The 17589-nt window shown below is 59.3% G+C and overlaps 1 protein-coding gene across 1 annotated transcript; it reads right to left on the bottom strand.

Annotated features, from left to right (window-relative positions):
* Positions 1-1071: 1071 nt before the first annotated feature.
* LOC311173976 (CMRF35-like molecule 1) lies at positions 1072-8137 on the bottom strand (the record flags this gene model as incomplete). The annotated part of the gene is made up of 6 exons (XM_084238061.1): positions 1072-1140; positions 3129-3290; positions 4125-4147; positions 5644-5750; positions 6748-6936; positions 7701-8137. The coding sequence occupies 6 exons, from the start codon at positions 8135-8137 to the stop codon at positions 1072-1074; spliced, it is 987 nt and encodes a 328-aa protein (XP_084094187.1).
* Between the last annotated feature and the right edge of the window lie 9452 nt (positions 8138-17589).

Here is a 17589-nt window from a genome sequence, read left to right as displayed (position 1 = left end):
CTCCCCTACATTGGATTTGATTTTTTTGTACCTCTTCTTTATCATTTTTCATCACTATTAATTTTCCTTGTAATTTTTGGAGATTTTTAATTTGTCTTCTATTTGGATGAGGCCATCTAACCCTCGGATGAAATATTTGGCGTAGAAATTAATTTTTTTAAAGATTTTTTATTTATAGAAGAAATGGGGGACAGGCCAGAGGTGCAGGATGGTGAGAATATTCAGGAGAGACAGAGTGGGGAACAGAACAGGCAGACTGACTGCTGAGGGGAGCAGCGGGGAGACAGGAGAGGTCTGCTACGCCATGTGGGTTGCTCCGCAGCCGGTGGGGATCAAACCAGCACTGCAGAGGCTGCAGTCGGCTTCATAGCGCTGCGCTCAACCGCCTGCGCCACCAGGAGGCCCTGTAGAAATTAATTTTATGTAAAATTCTCCATGGTTGTTCTCAAAATGCCGACATTTTTGCTCTCCCCTCCCTTGAATCTGCTCTTCATCTCCATGACTCTGTCCTTGCGGGTCCTGCTCTGTATCTGTCCATCATCACGGTGACCTTTCCAGGCTCCAGGTTGTGACTGAGAATGAGCCCGCACGGAGCTGGCAGACCCCCGGCCTCGGGGGGACCAAGGCTGTGAAACAGGTCAGCTTCCTCCAGCAAGGTCATGCCACAGCCCCAGGTACGACGGGCTCCATATTCACTGGTGGCTCCCACTGACCACTATGAGGGACCCACATAATGGGTGGCAGCCCCTGAGGATTCTGCATTGAACGGAGCAGGGGGACGAGGAAAGGACCAGAGGGAGTGGACAGAGCAGCTGCTGTTTTCTACTGACGCCCCCTTCTCTGCCCCCTGCCTGGGAAGGAGGCACTGGCTGTGAGACCAGAGCTGGCCTGGAAATGGGGGACAGCAGGGGTGTGTGTGAGAGTCGTCTGTGGGGTGAGATGGAGGCTGAGGGAAGGGCATAGAGGGCAGGTGCCAGGAGACGCCAGGAGGGTCCGAGCAAGGAGAGGACGCAGCAAACGGGGGGTCTGGAGGGGAGGGACAGAGAAGGGAACAGGGGGAGGTGTGGGAGGTCACTCACAGGTCATGACGCCAATAGCCTCCTGCAGGGAGGCGACCAGCAGCCCAGAAGAAGGGGAGACCTGCAAAGAGGAGGAAGAGGAAGCTTCCAGGTCAGACAGGCAGAGGGTAAAAGCCACTTCTCCTTCCCTGCAGCCCGTCACGGTGGCCTCTGCTCAGAGTGACCAGGGCCTGGGACAGAGGGGCAGTGGGTCAGGCTCAGGGGACATGCCCCAGGGCAGGACGGGGGTCTCCTGCTCTGGCAGGGTGGGTGCGGGTGTGGAGGATGCCATGAAGGAGGTTTGGGATGAGCTGTTTCTCCAGGAGGCTGGACAGGGCCCTGGCTGCTGTGTTCTCCCCAAGTGCAAGTCCAGGGGTCTCCATCCCCCCTTCCTCCCCTGCTCCCCCTTTCTGTGCATCCTTACAGCTCTGTGTTTTCTCCCCATTAAACTCACAGCCCAGCTCCTGTTTCCCATCCGCCCATCCGCACGCCCTGCAGTGGAGAAACACACACTGTTCTCCTCATGTGTCAGTGCGCGTGTGGGAGCAGACATGACAGGAGGTGATGAGAGAGAAACCCAAAGGGGATTGGGGCAGGTTCCCTTGAATGTGGAAGGAGAGCAGGGTCCTCTGTCCTGGACCCGCGGGAGCTGTCCAGTGCTGAACCCGGGTGCAGCCTGGCCAGGGGGCTCAGAATCCAGCCCCCACCCCCCACCCCTGCCAGCCCACCCTCCTCCCCTGCCACCGTACCGCCCTCCCCCCACCCCACCCCCGTACCCAGAGGAGCTGGGACTGCAACCCTTGCTGACAGAGCGCTGGAGAGCAAGGAGCAGCGGCCTCCAAGCTGGGCATGGACCTGCAGAGACTTGACTCCTTGCAGGGGGAGCTGACCCTGACTTCTATGAGCCTGTTCTGCACAAGGTAAGACTCTCCTCCTGTGCCCTGCCTGGTCTCAAAGCAGCAAGAGGAGTGGTTGCCAGGCGTTCTCTCCATCCCTCCGACTTCGCTGGGGACTTAAAGAGAAACAGCTGGATTCTGTGTCTGTGTGATCCTGTTTCCTGCTCAAAGCAGAGATGTGATGGGGGAGGGGCCGCCCACAGAGCCCTGGGAGGTCAGGAGCTTCTCCTTCACTTAATGACCTGTGTCCTTTCCTCATCCTCCCTCCTTTTTCCTTTGAAGTCCTGTGTCCCCTGAGCACCCTGGGTCTCCTTAACCCTCGAGGCACCCTGTGTTTATCCCTCCTATGTGAACACCCAGCTCTGACTTGCTAAGTGGAATATCTTCTTTCTCGGGAGGGGAGGGTGGGGGGCAATGAAGCCTCTTATGAAATTCCCTCGGATGCGCTTGTGCTTCAGCTGGTCCTCCGAGTTGGAGGCTGACCTACATGAGCCTGAGGAACTCGTAGAATATTCCTGGAGGGTGGGCTGGGGGCTGGGAAGTGCTGGAAGCATTTCGTTCATTCATCCCATGCCTGGAGTTTTTAAATAGAGTTGCTGTTGTTCTCACAAATCTGAGTATTTGATGCAACTAAATAACTGAAAACATGTGAACAGCCTCTCTCTCTGCTCTTTCGCTCAGAGAACCCCCAGCCCCTCTTGCCGCCAGTCCAGTCTGGAGAGCTGCAAGGAAAAGGGTGTGCTTAGGGGCTCAGCACCAGGCCACGGCTTAGGGTCCTGCTGTGCCAGGACCTGAGCATGGGCTCGGGGCAGTGAAGCCCAGAGCAGGGCGGCTCCTGCTGGGACGCCAGGGAACCAGGACAAGGGGCCTCAGTGCAGAGCCTGTTCCTCATTCGGCATCACCACCCGCTGGCACAGCCACGTGCCGGGCTTGCTCCAGGGGGACAGGCGCCCGCTCAGGCAGAGCAGCCTCCGCTGCAGCATCTCAGACAGACCCGTGAGCAGCGGACAGACAGACACGACTGTCCATCCGTTCCCACAGGGCTTGGTCCTCGCTGGGGAAATGAAGTGTTGGCAGATCAGGGAGGTGCCGGCAGAAGGTCCCCATCGCACAAGCCTGAGCTCCAGGCTGGGCTGGTGTCAGCAGGGGCTCAGCCAGCTCAGTGCCTCCTGACGGTGCTGTATTCCACGGGCTCCTCCTGGTTGCTGCGGGGGATGTGGGTGACGAGCTGCTCCATGTTGCCGTAGGTGGGCTCCATGTTGCCGTAGGTGGGCTCCTGACCCAGGGCACCCAGAGACAGGGCTGCGTAGGTAACGTCCTCCTTCTGAGAAGGACCCTGAGATCAAAACGGTGGGTGTCAGCTGGCAGGAGGTGGTGCCAGCACAAGGGGGTGGCCTCATGAGACGAGACTGACCCTACCGGGCTCTGAAGCCCACCCCAGGCCCTCGAGTTCCCCTGCCATGCCCTCTGACAGGGGCCCTGAGCTCCCCCCAAAGAGGACAACCCTCAGCCCCAAGCAGTGGGCCCAGGTCACTCGGCCATGTGGGTCTCCCCTGCCAGGCACGGGGGCCGTGTTCTCCGGGTCTGAGCTCACAGTACTGAGCCCCTGTGTGGGGACACAACCAAAGCCCAAAAGCAGGAAGGGGTGAGGGGTGGGCTCCCCAGAGAAGTGTTTCAATGGCTGTGGCTTTGCTCCCCCCTCCTCTGGGCCCACGTTGGTGGGAGAAGCCCATCCTCACAGGGGTGGCCCCAGCAGGCGGCTCCCAGCCCCTCAGCCCGCAGCACACCCCGCAGTGATGTACTCCACCTCCATCTCCACCTGGGCGGAGGCCTCCCTCCCGGCAGTGCCCGACTGATGCAGGGCCAGGCTGGCGTAGCAGAGTTCGATCTCTGGGGCCTGGACAGGAAGCATTTCCTCTGGAGGGACACCAACCTCTCTGCCTCCCTGGTTCCCTCTGCAGGCTCCCTCCAGCACCCCCTTCCAGTCCCCACACCTGCCCCTCCCAGCCCTCCTGCCTCTGGCTGTTTCCAGGGCCCCTCCCAGACCGCAGCCCTGCCAGGCCCTGCACTGGGCCAGGGGTACAGGATGCCTGGGCCCTGGGGGGCCTGCTAGTTTGGGCCGCTCTGGTGGGGCTGGCTGGTGTCCCAGGTCTGGCCTCGGGGCTCTCACCTGCCCTGGGCGAATCCCGGAAGCTGCAAGACAAAGACAGTAGGAATCAGGAAACCCATCTGAGACTCACAGGCCCGGGTTTGGGGAGAGAAATAGGAGCAAAGGGTGAGCCGGGTCCTGCTCAGAGAGGCCCCGGCCCTGCTGACCCAGCACACGCGGCATCGTCACCTCCCCCGTGCGGCCCCCGCTTCTCCCCCTGGAGAGTGAGGACCCTCGGCCCAGCCGCGGCCACATCACAGAACCCGCCTCAGTCTCAGGGGGCCCTGCCGGCCGCCCGCAGCCCCGGGTCCTTCCCGTCCCCTCAGCCCAGGCTCAACCTGCCACCTTGGCCCTCAGCCCTGCCCGGAACCCCCAACCCCCAATGTCCCCCAGTTCCCACTCGGAGCTCCACGGACTTCTGAGCTGCCTGCGCTGCTACCGGCCTCCTCAGCCCTCCTCGCCCCCACCCCGGGCTGCCCTGGGTTTGTCTGTCCTGTCACTGACGTCCCACGGGTCCTGGGGGTCCCCAGGGTGGTGGCTGCAGGGAGGGCTCCCTGGTGTGGCTGTGCCAGTGCAGGAGACACGGGGGCGGGGGGTACAGTGGTTGGGACACAGGCGGCCCCACCTGCCCTGCGGGGGACCTGCCAGCGGGGTCTCACGGTCTGGACCAGCTTCCCGGTGCCCCGCGGGCTCCCGTGTCTTCCTGGCCCACCCCTGCCGCCCGCCCCAGCCTCCTGCTTCAGGGACCACAGAGAAGCCTCTTCCTGCTTCTCCGCGTGGAAGTCTAGGGACCCCCCCAGGCTCAGGGGTGCTCAGAGCCGGGGCCCCGGCCTGCGCGTCCGGGAGGACAGTGACGAGGAAGACCGGCTCCTCCGCCCAGACCAGCAGAGCCTGGGGAGGGCGGCCGCGGGGTCCCGAGACAGCTCAGGCCCGGCCCGGAGGAGTCGGGGGGTGGGTGTGAGAACGTGGATGGAGCCCGCGGGAAAGGGTTGGCTGAGGCCAGAGCTCGTGCCCAGCGCCGGCCCCGAGGAGGATCCCCAAGGGGCCGCGGTCTCGGGACATGTCCGGGGCAGAAGGGGCCGGGCAGCGGGAGCAGCGTGGAGATGCCGTGTGCGCGCTTGTGTGGTGTGCGCAGTCGCGTGTGCAGGGTCACGAGTGTGCATGTGTCTGGGGGTTCTCCTCCTCCTTCCAGCCCACCCCCCACCCTTTGCGGGCTCAGCGCCTCCTCAGCAACCACGTCTGCTGCGCCCACGAGTCCTGGCCCACAGCTGGGCTCTGCCTAAGGCCCTCGTCGCCTCTGCCCCAGAGCCAAGCCAGGGACGGGTCGGGGCAGAGACCAGAGCGAGCCGGGGGTGAGCAGCAGACAGGGGCGCCAGACCCCTTGGGGCTCCCGCAGGTCCACGTCTCCCCCCAACCCCAAAGCCTTCCCTGCAGGTGGCCCGTGGACACGCCCCTTGCAGGCCTGGGGGTCACCTGTCCGGCGGGTCCTGGAGGGCATCACAGCCTCGGCCCCGTCCCTCGGCCCGGCCCGGCCTCTCACCTGTCCTCTGCCGCCTCACCAGCCTCCAGGCCAGGAGCGAGGCCGCCGTCAGGACCAGCAGCAGCACGGCCGCCACCAGGGGGAGGAGGATCTCCGTGACTACGTCCCTGGAAACACAGAGGGGACCCATGTACCCCAACTGCTCCTTGGGCCTCCCACCCACTGGCTGCAGGGAGGACACCGCATTTTGACCTCCAGGCCTGTGGTGTCCAGCCTGGGACACCCCACTCCCGGGTGCTCTCGGAGACGGTTAAGAAAAAGCAGAGAGGATAGAAGGACCCCCCCACCCCCCGAGGCAGTCCCAGGGGGTCTGGAACCCAAGACAAGTACAGCATCGGGGTCCACACGTGGGTCCCAGCCCTGCCCAGCGCTGGTGGAATAGTGTCCCCCACAGTCCAGGCCACTCAGACCCGGGCTGACCTTCTGGACAGGAGACCCTTGCAGGTGTCATCAAGGTGAGGAGGTCGCTCTGGGCTGTGCCCTGTCCAGGCACTGGTTCCTTATAAGAGGAAAAGGGGTGCAGGGACCCACAGGGAGTGACCCTGGGAGCAGGATGGTGGGTGCAGGGGCCACACGCCAGGGGACACCAGGGGTGCCCCAACCTCAGAAGCAGAAGAAGGGCCAGGACACACCTGCCTCTGACCCCAACAGGAGCCACCCTGACCACTTGGCTCAGGCTCTGGCCCCTGAGCTGGGGGGGAAGGGGAAGCCCCTCAGCAACCCCCCAAAGTGTCTGGAGACAAGTGCTGGCCAGGACCCGGGCTACAAGGGACCCCCAGGAGGAGGGAATCATAGGACACAACAACATCAGAGCTGGCTTACCTGCTACTGGTTATAGTTGGGGTGCCTTTGCCCTCTTCTGGGGTGACTGGTGCTGTGAATGTGGTGGTGGTGGATGTGGATGTGGTGGTGGTGGGAGTGGTGGTCGTGGTAGTGGTTGTGGTGGTGGTGGACACTGTAGTGGCTGCTTGGCACAAAATCAGATACATACACTCTGCCTGCCAGCCTGCCCCAGCCCTGTGTGCTCCTCTGAGCCTGGGGGTCCCTAGGGTCTGGGGGCCTAGAGCTGAACCACTCAGGTCTTCAGGCCTCCAGCAGACTCACCAGCCTGGGGACAGGTGGGGCTGTGGGAACAGGAAGGCATCCCGTAGGCCCCAGGAGCAGAAGGCCAGGATGCTCAGGGCCAGGCAGCTGGAGTCCCAGAAACTTGAACAGTCCTGGCTGCTCCTGAGTCCCCCAAGAGGCCCCATCTCATCCTCCAGCCAGTATGGAGCAGAGCAGGGCTGCCTGGCACTGACAGACCAAACTGTGACTCAGGTCAGGACCACCCGAGCCCACCGTGTCCAGGGAGACCCTCACACTGGGCAAGGGATGACTTTCTGTGACATCGCCCCTTCCCAGGACGAGGTCATGACTCCACAGGGCGTGAACGGCTGCTCCGCACAGTGAGGTGCCTCCCAGGTCCCAGGTTTGGCGCCCCCCCCCCCTTTGCCACAGTGCCCTGGGGATGTCACGGGATGGATCCCCAAGATAAGCTCCTACACACCCAGGTCATTGTCCCTGAGCAGATTTTCCCAGGGTGTCAGCATTCTAGAAGGACTTAGGGAAAAACATGCACGAATCCAGGTGTAGGAAGGGATCAGGTGCATGTCAGGCCCCAGGGGAGAAGCCCCTTGATTCTGGGGGCATTTCCAGGTCTCGGGAATCAGCCAAGCCCTTGACTGGGCTGGACCCTTCCTGCTGAGAGCATACGTGGAAAATGAAGTGAAAACATTCACTTGAGGTCCCAGTCCCAAATCCAGAAAGAGCAACTCAGTCCATAGAAAGCACAGAAGGAGTTGGGGTCTCAGGCCCCATGGAAGGGGGTCGCTTTGCCCATGAGCTGACCAGGGCATCACCTGTCCTCTGTGACCATGGACGGAGGGGCTGAGCCGCGCAGAGGGGGACAGTGAGCCACAAGGATCCTCCCATCCAGGAGGGGCCTGGAGCCTTGAGCATCTGGGAGAAGCCTCCCTCCTAGCACCCACGGGTGAGGCTCCCCCCTCTGGGACAGTCACCCTGAGTGACAGTGACCCCTGGGGAGGACCCGAGGGACCAGGATAGAGCAGGCCCCGCAGAGACACAGCCACACGCACAGGCGCTCACCTGGGTCAACGGTCACTGTAACTTGGGCCCGAGGGTCAACTCCGACTATCTCAACCCCACACCAGTAAGTGCCCGCATCGCCCCGCGTGAGCGCCTCCATGGTCACGATGATCGTGTGGTATCTCTGATGGTCCCTGATGGACACGCGGCCCTTCTTCACCTCCTGCTCCGAGCCATTGGTTTGAACAAGGATGTTGCAGCTGATCCAGGCAGCCCCTCGACACCACCACTTCCTGTGGGTCTCGTAGCCTCGGTCATAGTCACACCACACGGTCAGCGAGCCCCGCTCCCAGCCCTTCACTGCACCTGGACCCGTGACGGCAGAGGAGCCTGGAAAACATACGTCCATGCCCCTGTGACCCCAGCTGCGCCCAGGCCCAGCCTCCTGCCCTGCGCCTGCCCCCTCAGCCCAAGGGTGGGGAGGTGGATGCAGCCATGGAGGGAATGACCCCCAGGGGAGAGGCCTGTGTCCACTGGGCAAAGCCCCGGGAACAACCCCTGAGACACAGCTCAGAGTCTGAGATACAGAGATTCTGGCCCTGAGCAATAACAGCCCCTAGATTCACACACACACACACACACACACACACACACACACACACACCCATCATCAACGAATCTGTATCCACAGGGAGACCCCTTTGCACCAACCCTGTGTTGTTCCTGCTGGTGGGGAGCAAATCCCAGAGGACCCGCCTCCCCAGAAGGGGCCTGTGCCTGGCCTGCACCAGGGCCCAGGAGGTGCAGCAGATGCTCCTGCACCCCTGGAGTGTGGGAGCCCCCATGGCTCTGAACTCCTAGGGGTTCCCTGGGAATCCAACTGCGGGCACAGCTGTGGTGCTGCCCGGTGGCTACACATGCTGCGGGTCCATGTGACACGGGGGCCACGTCCCCCACGGAATGTTGCCAGTTCTCATCGCAAGCTCCTAGCCAGGCGGGCTTGTGAGAAGGGCAGGGTCAGGTGTAAACACCAGAGTGCTAGGAGATTCAGTCCAGTCTTTTGCATGAAGGACTCAGAGTATCGGACACAACTAAACGGGATCAGCTCAAAAATCTCCACAATTACGGAGCCCCAGGGCGCCCTGCCCAGGGGTGCAGCCTCTGACCCGCGCTCACGGGCGTGAGTACAGCTGCGATGCACCGTGGCCTGGGGTGGATGAGGGCAGGTGGCCACGAGCAATTCACAGCTTCTGTCAGTGCTCCCAGCCCTCCCTGACCACCTGCCAGGGCCGACCGTCAGAGAGAGGCGCCCGGAGCAGGCTCAGACCTGGGCCCTCGACCCCATGCCTGCCATCCTGCTTCTCAGGCCCTCGGATCTGATGAGAAATCCCCAGCAGGGCCTCAGGCCACTGGAGCAGGCCTGGGTTCTGGTGACAGTCAGCTTTTCGGGGCTCACATAGCCCCGTGAGGATGGACACAGGCCCTGGTGCTCACCTGTTTTTTTTTTTAGCCCTTCACTGAAGCTCTTTTTAAATTTTCCTCAACCCCTGAGTGGGCTCCCACTCTGTCCTTCCTTGTGATCCTCCTCGTCAATAACAGCCTCATGGTCACTGACCTGGGGCGGGCCCACCCCTGGGCGGGCATCAGGGACCAGGCATCTCCTCTCCCAGGTGGGCCCCGGACGACAGGCTCCCCTGTCTGCCCCATGCCCAGCCCTCACCCAAGGGCACCGCGGCCGGCAGATGCATGACAGGACCAGCTCTCGGGCCTGATCCAGGTCACCTCCTCACCTTCTCAGGGGAGCAGGGAGCGCCTCTGGCCCCAGGGGAAGCCCCACGTCACCCTCCTGGCACAGGCCACAGAGCAGGCCCCAAGCCCATGGGTTTTAAAATTCTTAGTGAAGACACAGAACCTCCTTTCCTGGAAGGTCAGTGATCACACATTTCACTGCGGGGGACCCTGCTGCCCCGACCAGTTAAAATGCTGGTGAGCAGGAAAAGAAAGAGACTCACACCGTGGGGCCGAGGATTAATCTGCAACCCACAAACATCCCCTTGTTGTTTGTTCTTGGTCATGTAAGAAAAAATTTCTCGGAAAGTACATTGGGCAATAAATTATACGTGTAAGAATACTGCAAGTAAATGGCACAAAGAAATACCTGCTTAAAAATTAAACCCTGTAAATTTGGCCTGCCTGACATTGGGAAATAATTTGTTATACATGAACACGCCTGACAAGCAATCCAGGACAACGACTATAGTAATTCCTTCTTGTGCCTTTTTCAGAAGTTTCTTAAGAAAGTGTGTTTTTTTTTAAGATTTATTTATTTATTTATTTATGCAAGCACTGGGTACAGTCGGAAGTGCAGGAGGGTGAGAGGATTCACCAGAGCCAGAGCGGGGAGCAGAGCAGGCAGAAGGACCGAAGGACACTGCTGAGGGGAGCAGCGGGCGGCAGGAGAGGTCTGCGCGCCATGTGGGACCCTCCTCCGGTGGCCGGGGAGCAGCCGGGGATCGAACCGGCACCGCAGAGGCCGCGGGCAGCTTCGCAACCCAGCGCTCAACCACTGCGCCACCGGGAAGGCCCAGGAAAGTTTTTTTTTAATAATCTATGAAGTTCATTGTGTTGAGAAGTTTCTAGGTAGAAAGCCCTGGTAGCTGATAACCAGGAAGCAGCTGGTCTCCGCTGAAGGCCATGAGAATAAGAAGAATCTTTTGATGCTTAGGCTTTGGCTGATGGGAGTGTACCAACGGCTGTCGGCTGTCTTAGCTCATTGTCTAAGCTGAAATAATGCGTTTTAGTGTAAGGCTTAGTTTTTTTAATCTATTAACCTTGAAGGTTACCGTCTTGCTGAGAGCCGTGGGAGCCAGAGGTCTACGGGAAAAGAACGCCCTGATTGTTTCTGCTTTGCTTCCACGCATATGTTGGTGTGATCTCGCTGCCTGACTGAATGTATTAACAAAGACCCGCTGAGACCCTCAGTAGGAGATACTCACACAAGACATTGAGTGTGTGTCCGCCTCATTCCTCAATTGCGCTGACGCCCTCCCATCCTTCAGGAACCCCTGACACCCAGCTTGTTGAGGCTGGGCCCTGGCACTTCACATGCCACATTATTGTGGAAACTCTGCACGCTACTCCATTGCTGACCATGGACATTGCTGTTTCATGCACTTTTCTGCAGACACATAATTGTCCACAACTAAAATAACCTGTAGGTATAATAATAATAAGCCCAAAGCCAAGTCATCCAGCAGAAACTATGAACCACATACGAGTCCTCAGTGTTCCTGTCAGATGATTCTGGAGCTAAGACCAAAACACGAGAGAAGGAAAAACACCAAACTTATGCTTGTTAAAACAAAAAATGACAGGAGTTGGAAAAGAGATTTAAATTAAAACTATTTTAGTCCACAATTGAATTCAACAGCGAGATGCTTATATTTCAATGACGTCCCTGTGTGTCAAAAATAAACATTGAACAACCCAAGTAAAACAAGCTCCATCCTGACAACACGCAGGTGTGTTACAGACCCGGGAAGAGCCACCGCAGACACAAGTCAGACTTGTCAACACACGTGATGCAATTTTAGGGGACAGAAATGTTGAATAAAGCAAAATCTACAGTATGATCCTGAATTGAGGCTGGATTCATTTTAGTCAAACCACTCCATGACTAAAACCACTCAGTTTTTCGTGTTTGTACGGCAGCCTCTAGAGTAATGCAAAATGCACCCCCTTTACCTACAGTAACTCAAAGAGACATAGTTAAAAGGTTTGTCAGTAAATATGTGGCAAACATTTTTGCTTTCAGAGTCTTTTCACCCACGTAAGTGATGATCAAGTCTGGGGATGCATAAATAAATGACCGTTTTGTTCCCCATTGCCGCCTCCTTCTAGAAGAGACTCTGCTGTCTGCACCAAAGCTAGGGTTATGGGTCCTCAGGGTGTCCAGGGAGGATGAGAAACGGCAGAGGCTTGTGGGCATGGATGCCCCCCTGCCTGTCTATCTGTCTCAGCATCCAGAGGCTCCCCAGGGCCATGACACCGCCCGGAAACAGACACTCTTGATGTCTCAGCCCACCAACCACTTCCCCTCTCCTCCCAGCACCCCAGCCCTGACCACAAGAGAATGGCTTGCGGCCCTCACCCCATGGACCAGCTCTGGGCTTTGGTGCCTCCAGAGCAGAAACTCAGGAACCTTGTGTGCCCTGAGCCTCCCGTAGGACCTGGGCTGTCACCACCCAGCCTGTGGCCCCTTGGACTCCAGCTCCTGGGGGCTGAGGTCCGGGAGCCCCTTCAGCCCTCAGAGCCTGGGCCTCCGTGACAGGCCTGCCCTGCACTGAGACCTTCTCCTGAGGAGAGAGCAGGCCTGGGCCCTGGGGACCCCTCCCCCTGGGCCCCCAGCCAGGAGCAGGCTCTGCCCTCAGGGCACCTCTGCTGGCCAGTGCCCTCTGTCCCAGCACGGCAGGGCCTGTGAGAGACCCTGTGTCCTCCCCAGGGAGGGAGAGTCTGCAGGGAGGATGGCCCTGCCCTGTCCCCCGGCCCATCCCCACCCCACAGACCCTGTGTCCTGCCCCAGCCCCGCAGCCTCCATCCCAGGCCCAGCCCCCCTCACCTGGGGCCAGGAGCAGGAGCAGGAGCAGGGCCGGGAGCAGACACGCCAGCTGCTCTCCCATCCCTGCTGACAGACGCCGTCCCTTCGAGCCCTTGAGGCCAGCACAGGAGGGACCCTGAGTCTGCTTCAGAGTCCAGGGACCTGGACACTCTCCTTTCAGTTTCACCCTCATCACTGTCTCCACATCTGCAGGGACTTCCCTCTTGACATATTAGGGCAGAGGGAGGTTCTCTGGGGCGCTGACCTCAGGTGTGAGAATCAAGACCTTCCTCAAGATGGGGAAGGAAAGGAGCCCAGAGGCAGCTTTGCCCAGGAGGGGGACAAGGTCTCTGCCAGGTGGGACCCCACAGCTGGGTGATGGGCGTGGAGAGAGGGGAGCCGGGCAAAGGGAGACTAGAGACCCACTGGACCTCACCTTGGGGTGACAAAGCTTCAGTGCCCTCCCCCTCCTTAGGAACAGCCAATCCCAGCCCCCTTCAACACTCTCCCCTCCCCCCCCAAGAGCAGGAGACCCCCTTCCTGCCCTGGGCCATGTCCACCCGAGCCTGACCCACTGCCCCTCCCTCCCAGGCCCTGGTCACTCCGAGCAGAGGCCACCGTGACGGGCTGCAGGGAAGGAGAAGTGGCTTTTACCCTCTGCCTGTCTGTCCTGGAAGCTTCCTCTTCCTCCTTTTTGCAGGTCTCCCCTTCTTCTGGGCTGCTGGTCCCCTCCCTGCAGGAGGCTGGTGGCTTCATGACCTGTGAGTGACGCCCCCACACCTCCCCCACTTCCCCCCCATAGGAATCCAGTCTCCACAGGTCCCTGCCCTCTGAGGAGCAGTAATTCAGGGCAGGGGAGAGCAAAAAACATCTCATTCTGAGAACAACCATGAAGAATTTGACTTAAATTTCATTTCTAAAGCAAATATTTCATCCCAGGGTTTGATGACCACACAAAAATAGAAGCCATATTAAAAGTCTCCCAAAATTAAAAGCAATAATAACATTTATGAAAAATAATGAAAAAATAAGATACACAAATAATTCAAATCGGGGGGAGCAGGGCTCAGGAGAAGGGGCACCCCCGAGGGTGGGGCAGCCTGGGAAAGTCACTGGAGCCAGGACAGGCAGGTCAGGCAGAAGAGGTGCCACAGCCCATCAGGGAAATGCACAGGAGGCGGAAGGGGGACCCCCAGGGGAGCAGCCAGGGTAAGGGCACTTCCTTCTAGTAAAATCATCACAGTGGCCTCTGCTCTGAGTGACCAGGGCCCTGGGCATTCGGGGGCAGTGGGTGAGGCTCAAGGAGGGGCAAACCCCAAGCTAGTGCTGGGAGTGTCCTGCTCTGGGGTGAGGTGCATCTGTGAGTGAGGTTTAGGGTGGGCTGCTCCCCAGGGAGGCCTGAGAGCTGCCCTGTCCCCAAATCCAGCCACGTGAGTCTCTGCCCTCCCCCTGCCCCCGCCCCCCCTCACCAAACAACCACCTCACTGTGACCAAACCCACCAGACACAGTCTCTCCCTTCACCCCCAAGGCTTGACACCTCCTTTGTCTTTTTTACATTTCACAGACTGAGAAAACAGCACCTCATAGCTGCCAGGCCAACACCAGCAGGTCCAACCTCAGGGCCACACTGGTCCTGGCCTTTGCCCAGCTCCCCCTTCCTTAGGCCCCTGCAATGCCGGCTACACACCCAGCTCGCTGTCAGAACCCAGGTCTGTGGTTGGGGACACAAGCCTGCCCCCCTCAGCGTGTCGACAGTGAAAACTCCTTTCCTTCCCCTCGACTCTCTCCTCTCCTTGGCTAAGGGACGCGGCCGGGCATTCCGGAACATCAGTCTATGGTCTCTTCCTGGCAGAGACTCCCAAGCTCTGGCTGGCAACCCCCATTAAATAGAAATAACTTTATTTTTTAAAATTTTCTCTAAAGCTTATCATTCCCCCAATAATCATCAAGGCATCTGCGCTCTGTCTCGCTGCCTGGGGCAGAATTTCCAGAGCGCTGCTCCGTTTCCCGGGCTCTGCTTTGCTCCTGGTTTCAGCTGAAGCTCTGAGGGCCTCCCGTGGAGAGGATGCGGTGCTGGTCTGTGAGGTCCCTGAAGGGTTTCCTCCTTGTGGAGAGAAGGCGGTGCTGGGAGCACAGAGCACCAGCGTCCGGGTGAGAACATGGCTGCGTGTCCACCCCTGGGCCGGACCTGCTGTGGCATCAGCTGGGGTGTCCCATAGTCTAGCAGCTCCAGGGAGTTTTACTTCTTTTCTGCTGAGAGCTTTTGCAAGTCAAGACTGGGAGTTGGATGTTATAAAAAAGTGTGTCTGCTCCACTGAGATCCTCCTGTCATCTCTCTCCCCTGCGTTGTTCCTGTGAACATCACACTCGATGGTTTTCTTTTTTCCAAGCAACTTTTCATTCTTGGCCTAAGCGCAACTTGGTGATAACGCATTTTCCTTTGGTTACATCCCTGGATTCAGGGAACTGATTTTGGCTTCATATGTTTGTGGTCATGCTCAGGAGTGATTCACAGAGCTCTGAGCTGTGTCTCGGTGACTTTCCCGGTGGCTTTGCCGGGTGGAATTTGGAAGGACACAAGGTCTGTCTCCTGGAGGGCCAGTCCCTCCATGGCTGTATTTAACTCGTCTGTCCTTGGACTGAGTGGAGTCAGGCGCAGGGCAGGAAGCCTGGGCCTGTGCTCAGGTGGGCGGGCACAGGTGCATGGCCGTGTTTTCCAGGGTCCCTGGGAGTGTGGGGACGTGATGGCGGCAGACGGCCTGGTAGCTCCGCGTGGGCTTTGTGGCCGTGGGCCGTGGGGCTGAGGACACCGCACACGGTTTTGTTTGTGCAGTTATTTTGGAGCAGTCGTCTGGCAGTGTTGGGAGGCCTGGCAAAGCCGGCGGGAGACCCGGGAGCCAGGCGTCTTGCTGAGGGCGGCCTGGACCAGACTGGAGACCCAGAGCCAGGAGTTTGCTGAGATGCCTCAGCGTGGCCTCCTGTCAGGCCGTTTGCCGCTACCGTTGAGTGTGGCTTGTTTGGTGCTGTGCTGGCCTCCCAGCGGCCTCTGAAACAGCTCCTGTTGTAGCCTTTGTCGTGTTTGTGAGTCAGAACCTGGACTCTAGTTTGGCTGCCGCGTGTCCACGGTGGCAGGAAGACGCCATTTTAACTGTATTTGTACAGGACTGGACAATACTGGGCACGGCTTTGGGTAAAATAAAGGCCATTTGTGGCCTCAGTAACTCGGTTTTTTTCTGGTTTGTTAAATTAATTTCTTTGCTGTTGTTCCCCAAGCCTGAGGAGTCTTGCTATTGTGTGTGCGGGTGAAGAACTCAGACAGTGACTGGTAAACTATTTGGGCAGTGTCCTTGGCCAGTTTAGTGCCCGCTGCTGCCCTGTATCACTTTTGGGTCTCTGCATCTCTGCCCCGTTCAGCAGGAAGCCGTCCAGGGGTGGACCAGCCCATGTGCCTGGAGATGAGGAGCAGCACGGAGCCCGGGGAGGGCCCGTCCACCGCCAACCACATTCCTCCTCCTGGCCCTGACCCTGGTTCCTTTCTCTACCAGGAGCCCCGTGGTCTTCCTCTGCTCCTGAAGTGAAAGTGACAGACAACCAGACAAGCACAGCCGCCACCAAGATGGCGGTAGCAGAACCTCACGGGCTGCACCAGAGCCTCGTGACCCACCACGTCATGACGGACCCGGCAGAGGTGGCCTTGGAGGGGACAGGAGCTTGAGTGCAGCTCCCAGGCCTGGCCCATTTCTCTGACATCCTCCTGGTGCAGCCCCGTTAGCCTCCCTCCTCCTCAGGACGCCCCATATCCGCCCAGCTTCTCCCGCCGGGGAGGTGTCTCTCAGGCACGCTCCACCCTCTCCCCAGGGCGCTCCTGAGTAAACCCGTCTTCAGCCAACCCTGGTCTCCCGAGGACGGGCCTGGCGTGGGGGAAGCTGGGCCCATTCACCGTCTCATGGGTCTGAACTCAGTCCAAAGTGCGGGTCTCCCTGGACAGCGGGGGCTCGGGTTGGTCCTGACCTGAGTCACAGGCTGGTCTGTCAGCCGCTGGGCAGCCCTGCTCTGCTCCGTCCTCACTGGAGGACAAGGGCTCTGGGGGGACTCATGAGCAGCAGGGCTCTTTAAGGTTCAGGGACTCCAGCTGCCTGGCCCTGAGCGCCTGCCCCTCTGCTCCCAGGGTCTGCGGGACGCCCTCCTGCTCCCACTGCCCACCTGCCCCCATGCTTGTGTGTGTCCTCGAGGCCTGGAGACATGAGAGGTCCAGCTTCAGACCCCTTCTCAGGCCAGGGCAGCCCTGGGACCCAGGCTCAGAGCCGTGTGCAGGACTGAGGAGGGCTTGGCGGCGGAGTAGCTGTGATCTGATGTGTGTGCCAAGCACCAGACACAGTGCCAGCCACCACCCCAGCCACCCACCTGCCAGCCCTGCCAGCCCCTCTGGCCGAGGGCTCTAAGGTGCAGAGACCCCTTCTCATCCCTCCTTCGCTGGCCTTGGTCCTTTCACCTCCATTCTACACCCGTGGGGCTCCTATTGCTGGGAACCCTCTGCCCCCGAATCTCTTGGGAGCCCCCACTCTTTTTATATTGGCCCACTTTCTCCCCCTCTCTCTTTGCCCTCTGTTATGACAGGTTCTCTCTAACAAAACACATCCAGGGTCTCCCTGGTGGCGCAAGGGGTTAAGATGCAACCTATGAAGCTATCTGCAGCCACGGCAGCACAAGTTCCATCCCCGGCCAGGGAGAAACCCACATGCACAGCAGACCTCTCCTGTCTCCCCGCTGCCCCCCTCAGCAGTGGATTTCTATCGATTTTCCTGTTCTGCTCCCGACTCTGTCTCTGGTGATTCCTCTCACCCCCATACCTCTGACCTGTACCCCAGTTCTTGTATGCATAAATAAATCAATCTTTTAAAAAAATCACAAATGATATGAGGAAATATTTAAAACAAACAAACAAACAAAAAAAACACGTCCCGGGAGTGACAGCGACGCAGCCCCTCATCGTGTGACTGGAAGCCAGGCGAGGACACTTAGGGTGTGTGGCAGCAGGGGGAGCTCCCAGAGAGGATCCTGAACCGGTTCTGACCAGTCCATTTTTGCACAATATTTGATTTCTCCCCCAAGTGCTGTTCCCCTCATTCCCCACCACCGCAGCACCCGGAACCTGTCACCACCGTCCCCTGCGCTCTCCCTCCCTCCTCTGGCCCCGCCCCTGCCGGATGCCTCAGATCTGTGGGTTCCCTGCACGTTCTGTCTTTTCCTGACCCTTTGTTCA

Source organism: Talpa europaea, assembly GCF_964194135.1.
Source record: "Talpa europaea genome assembly, chromosome: 7".
Lineage (NCBI taxonomy): Eukaryota > Metazoa > Chordata > Mammalia > Eulipotyphla > Talpidae > Talpa > Talpa europaea.
Note: the sequence above shows the minus strand (reverse complement) of the source record. Positions and strands in the feature narration are given on the sequence as shown.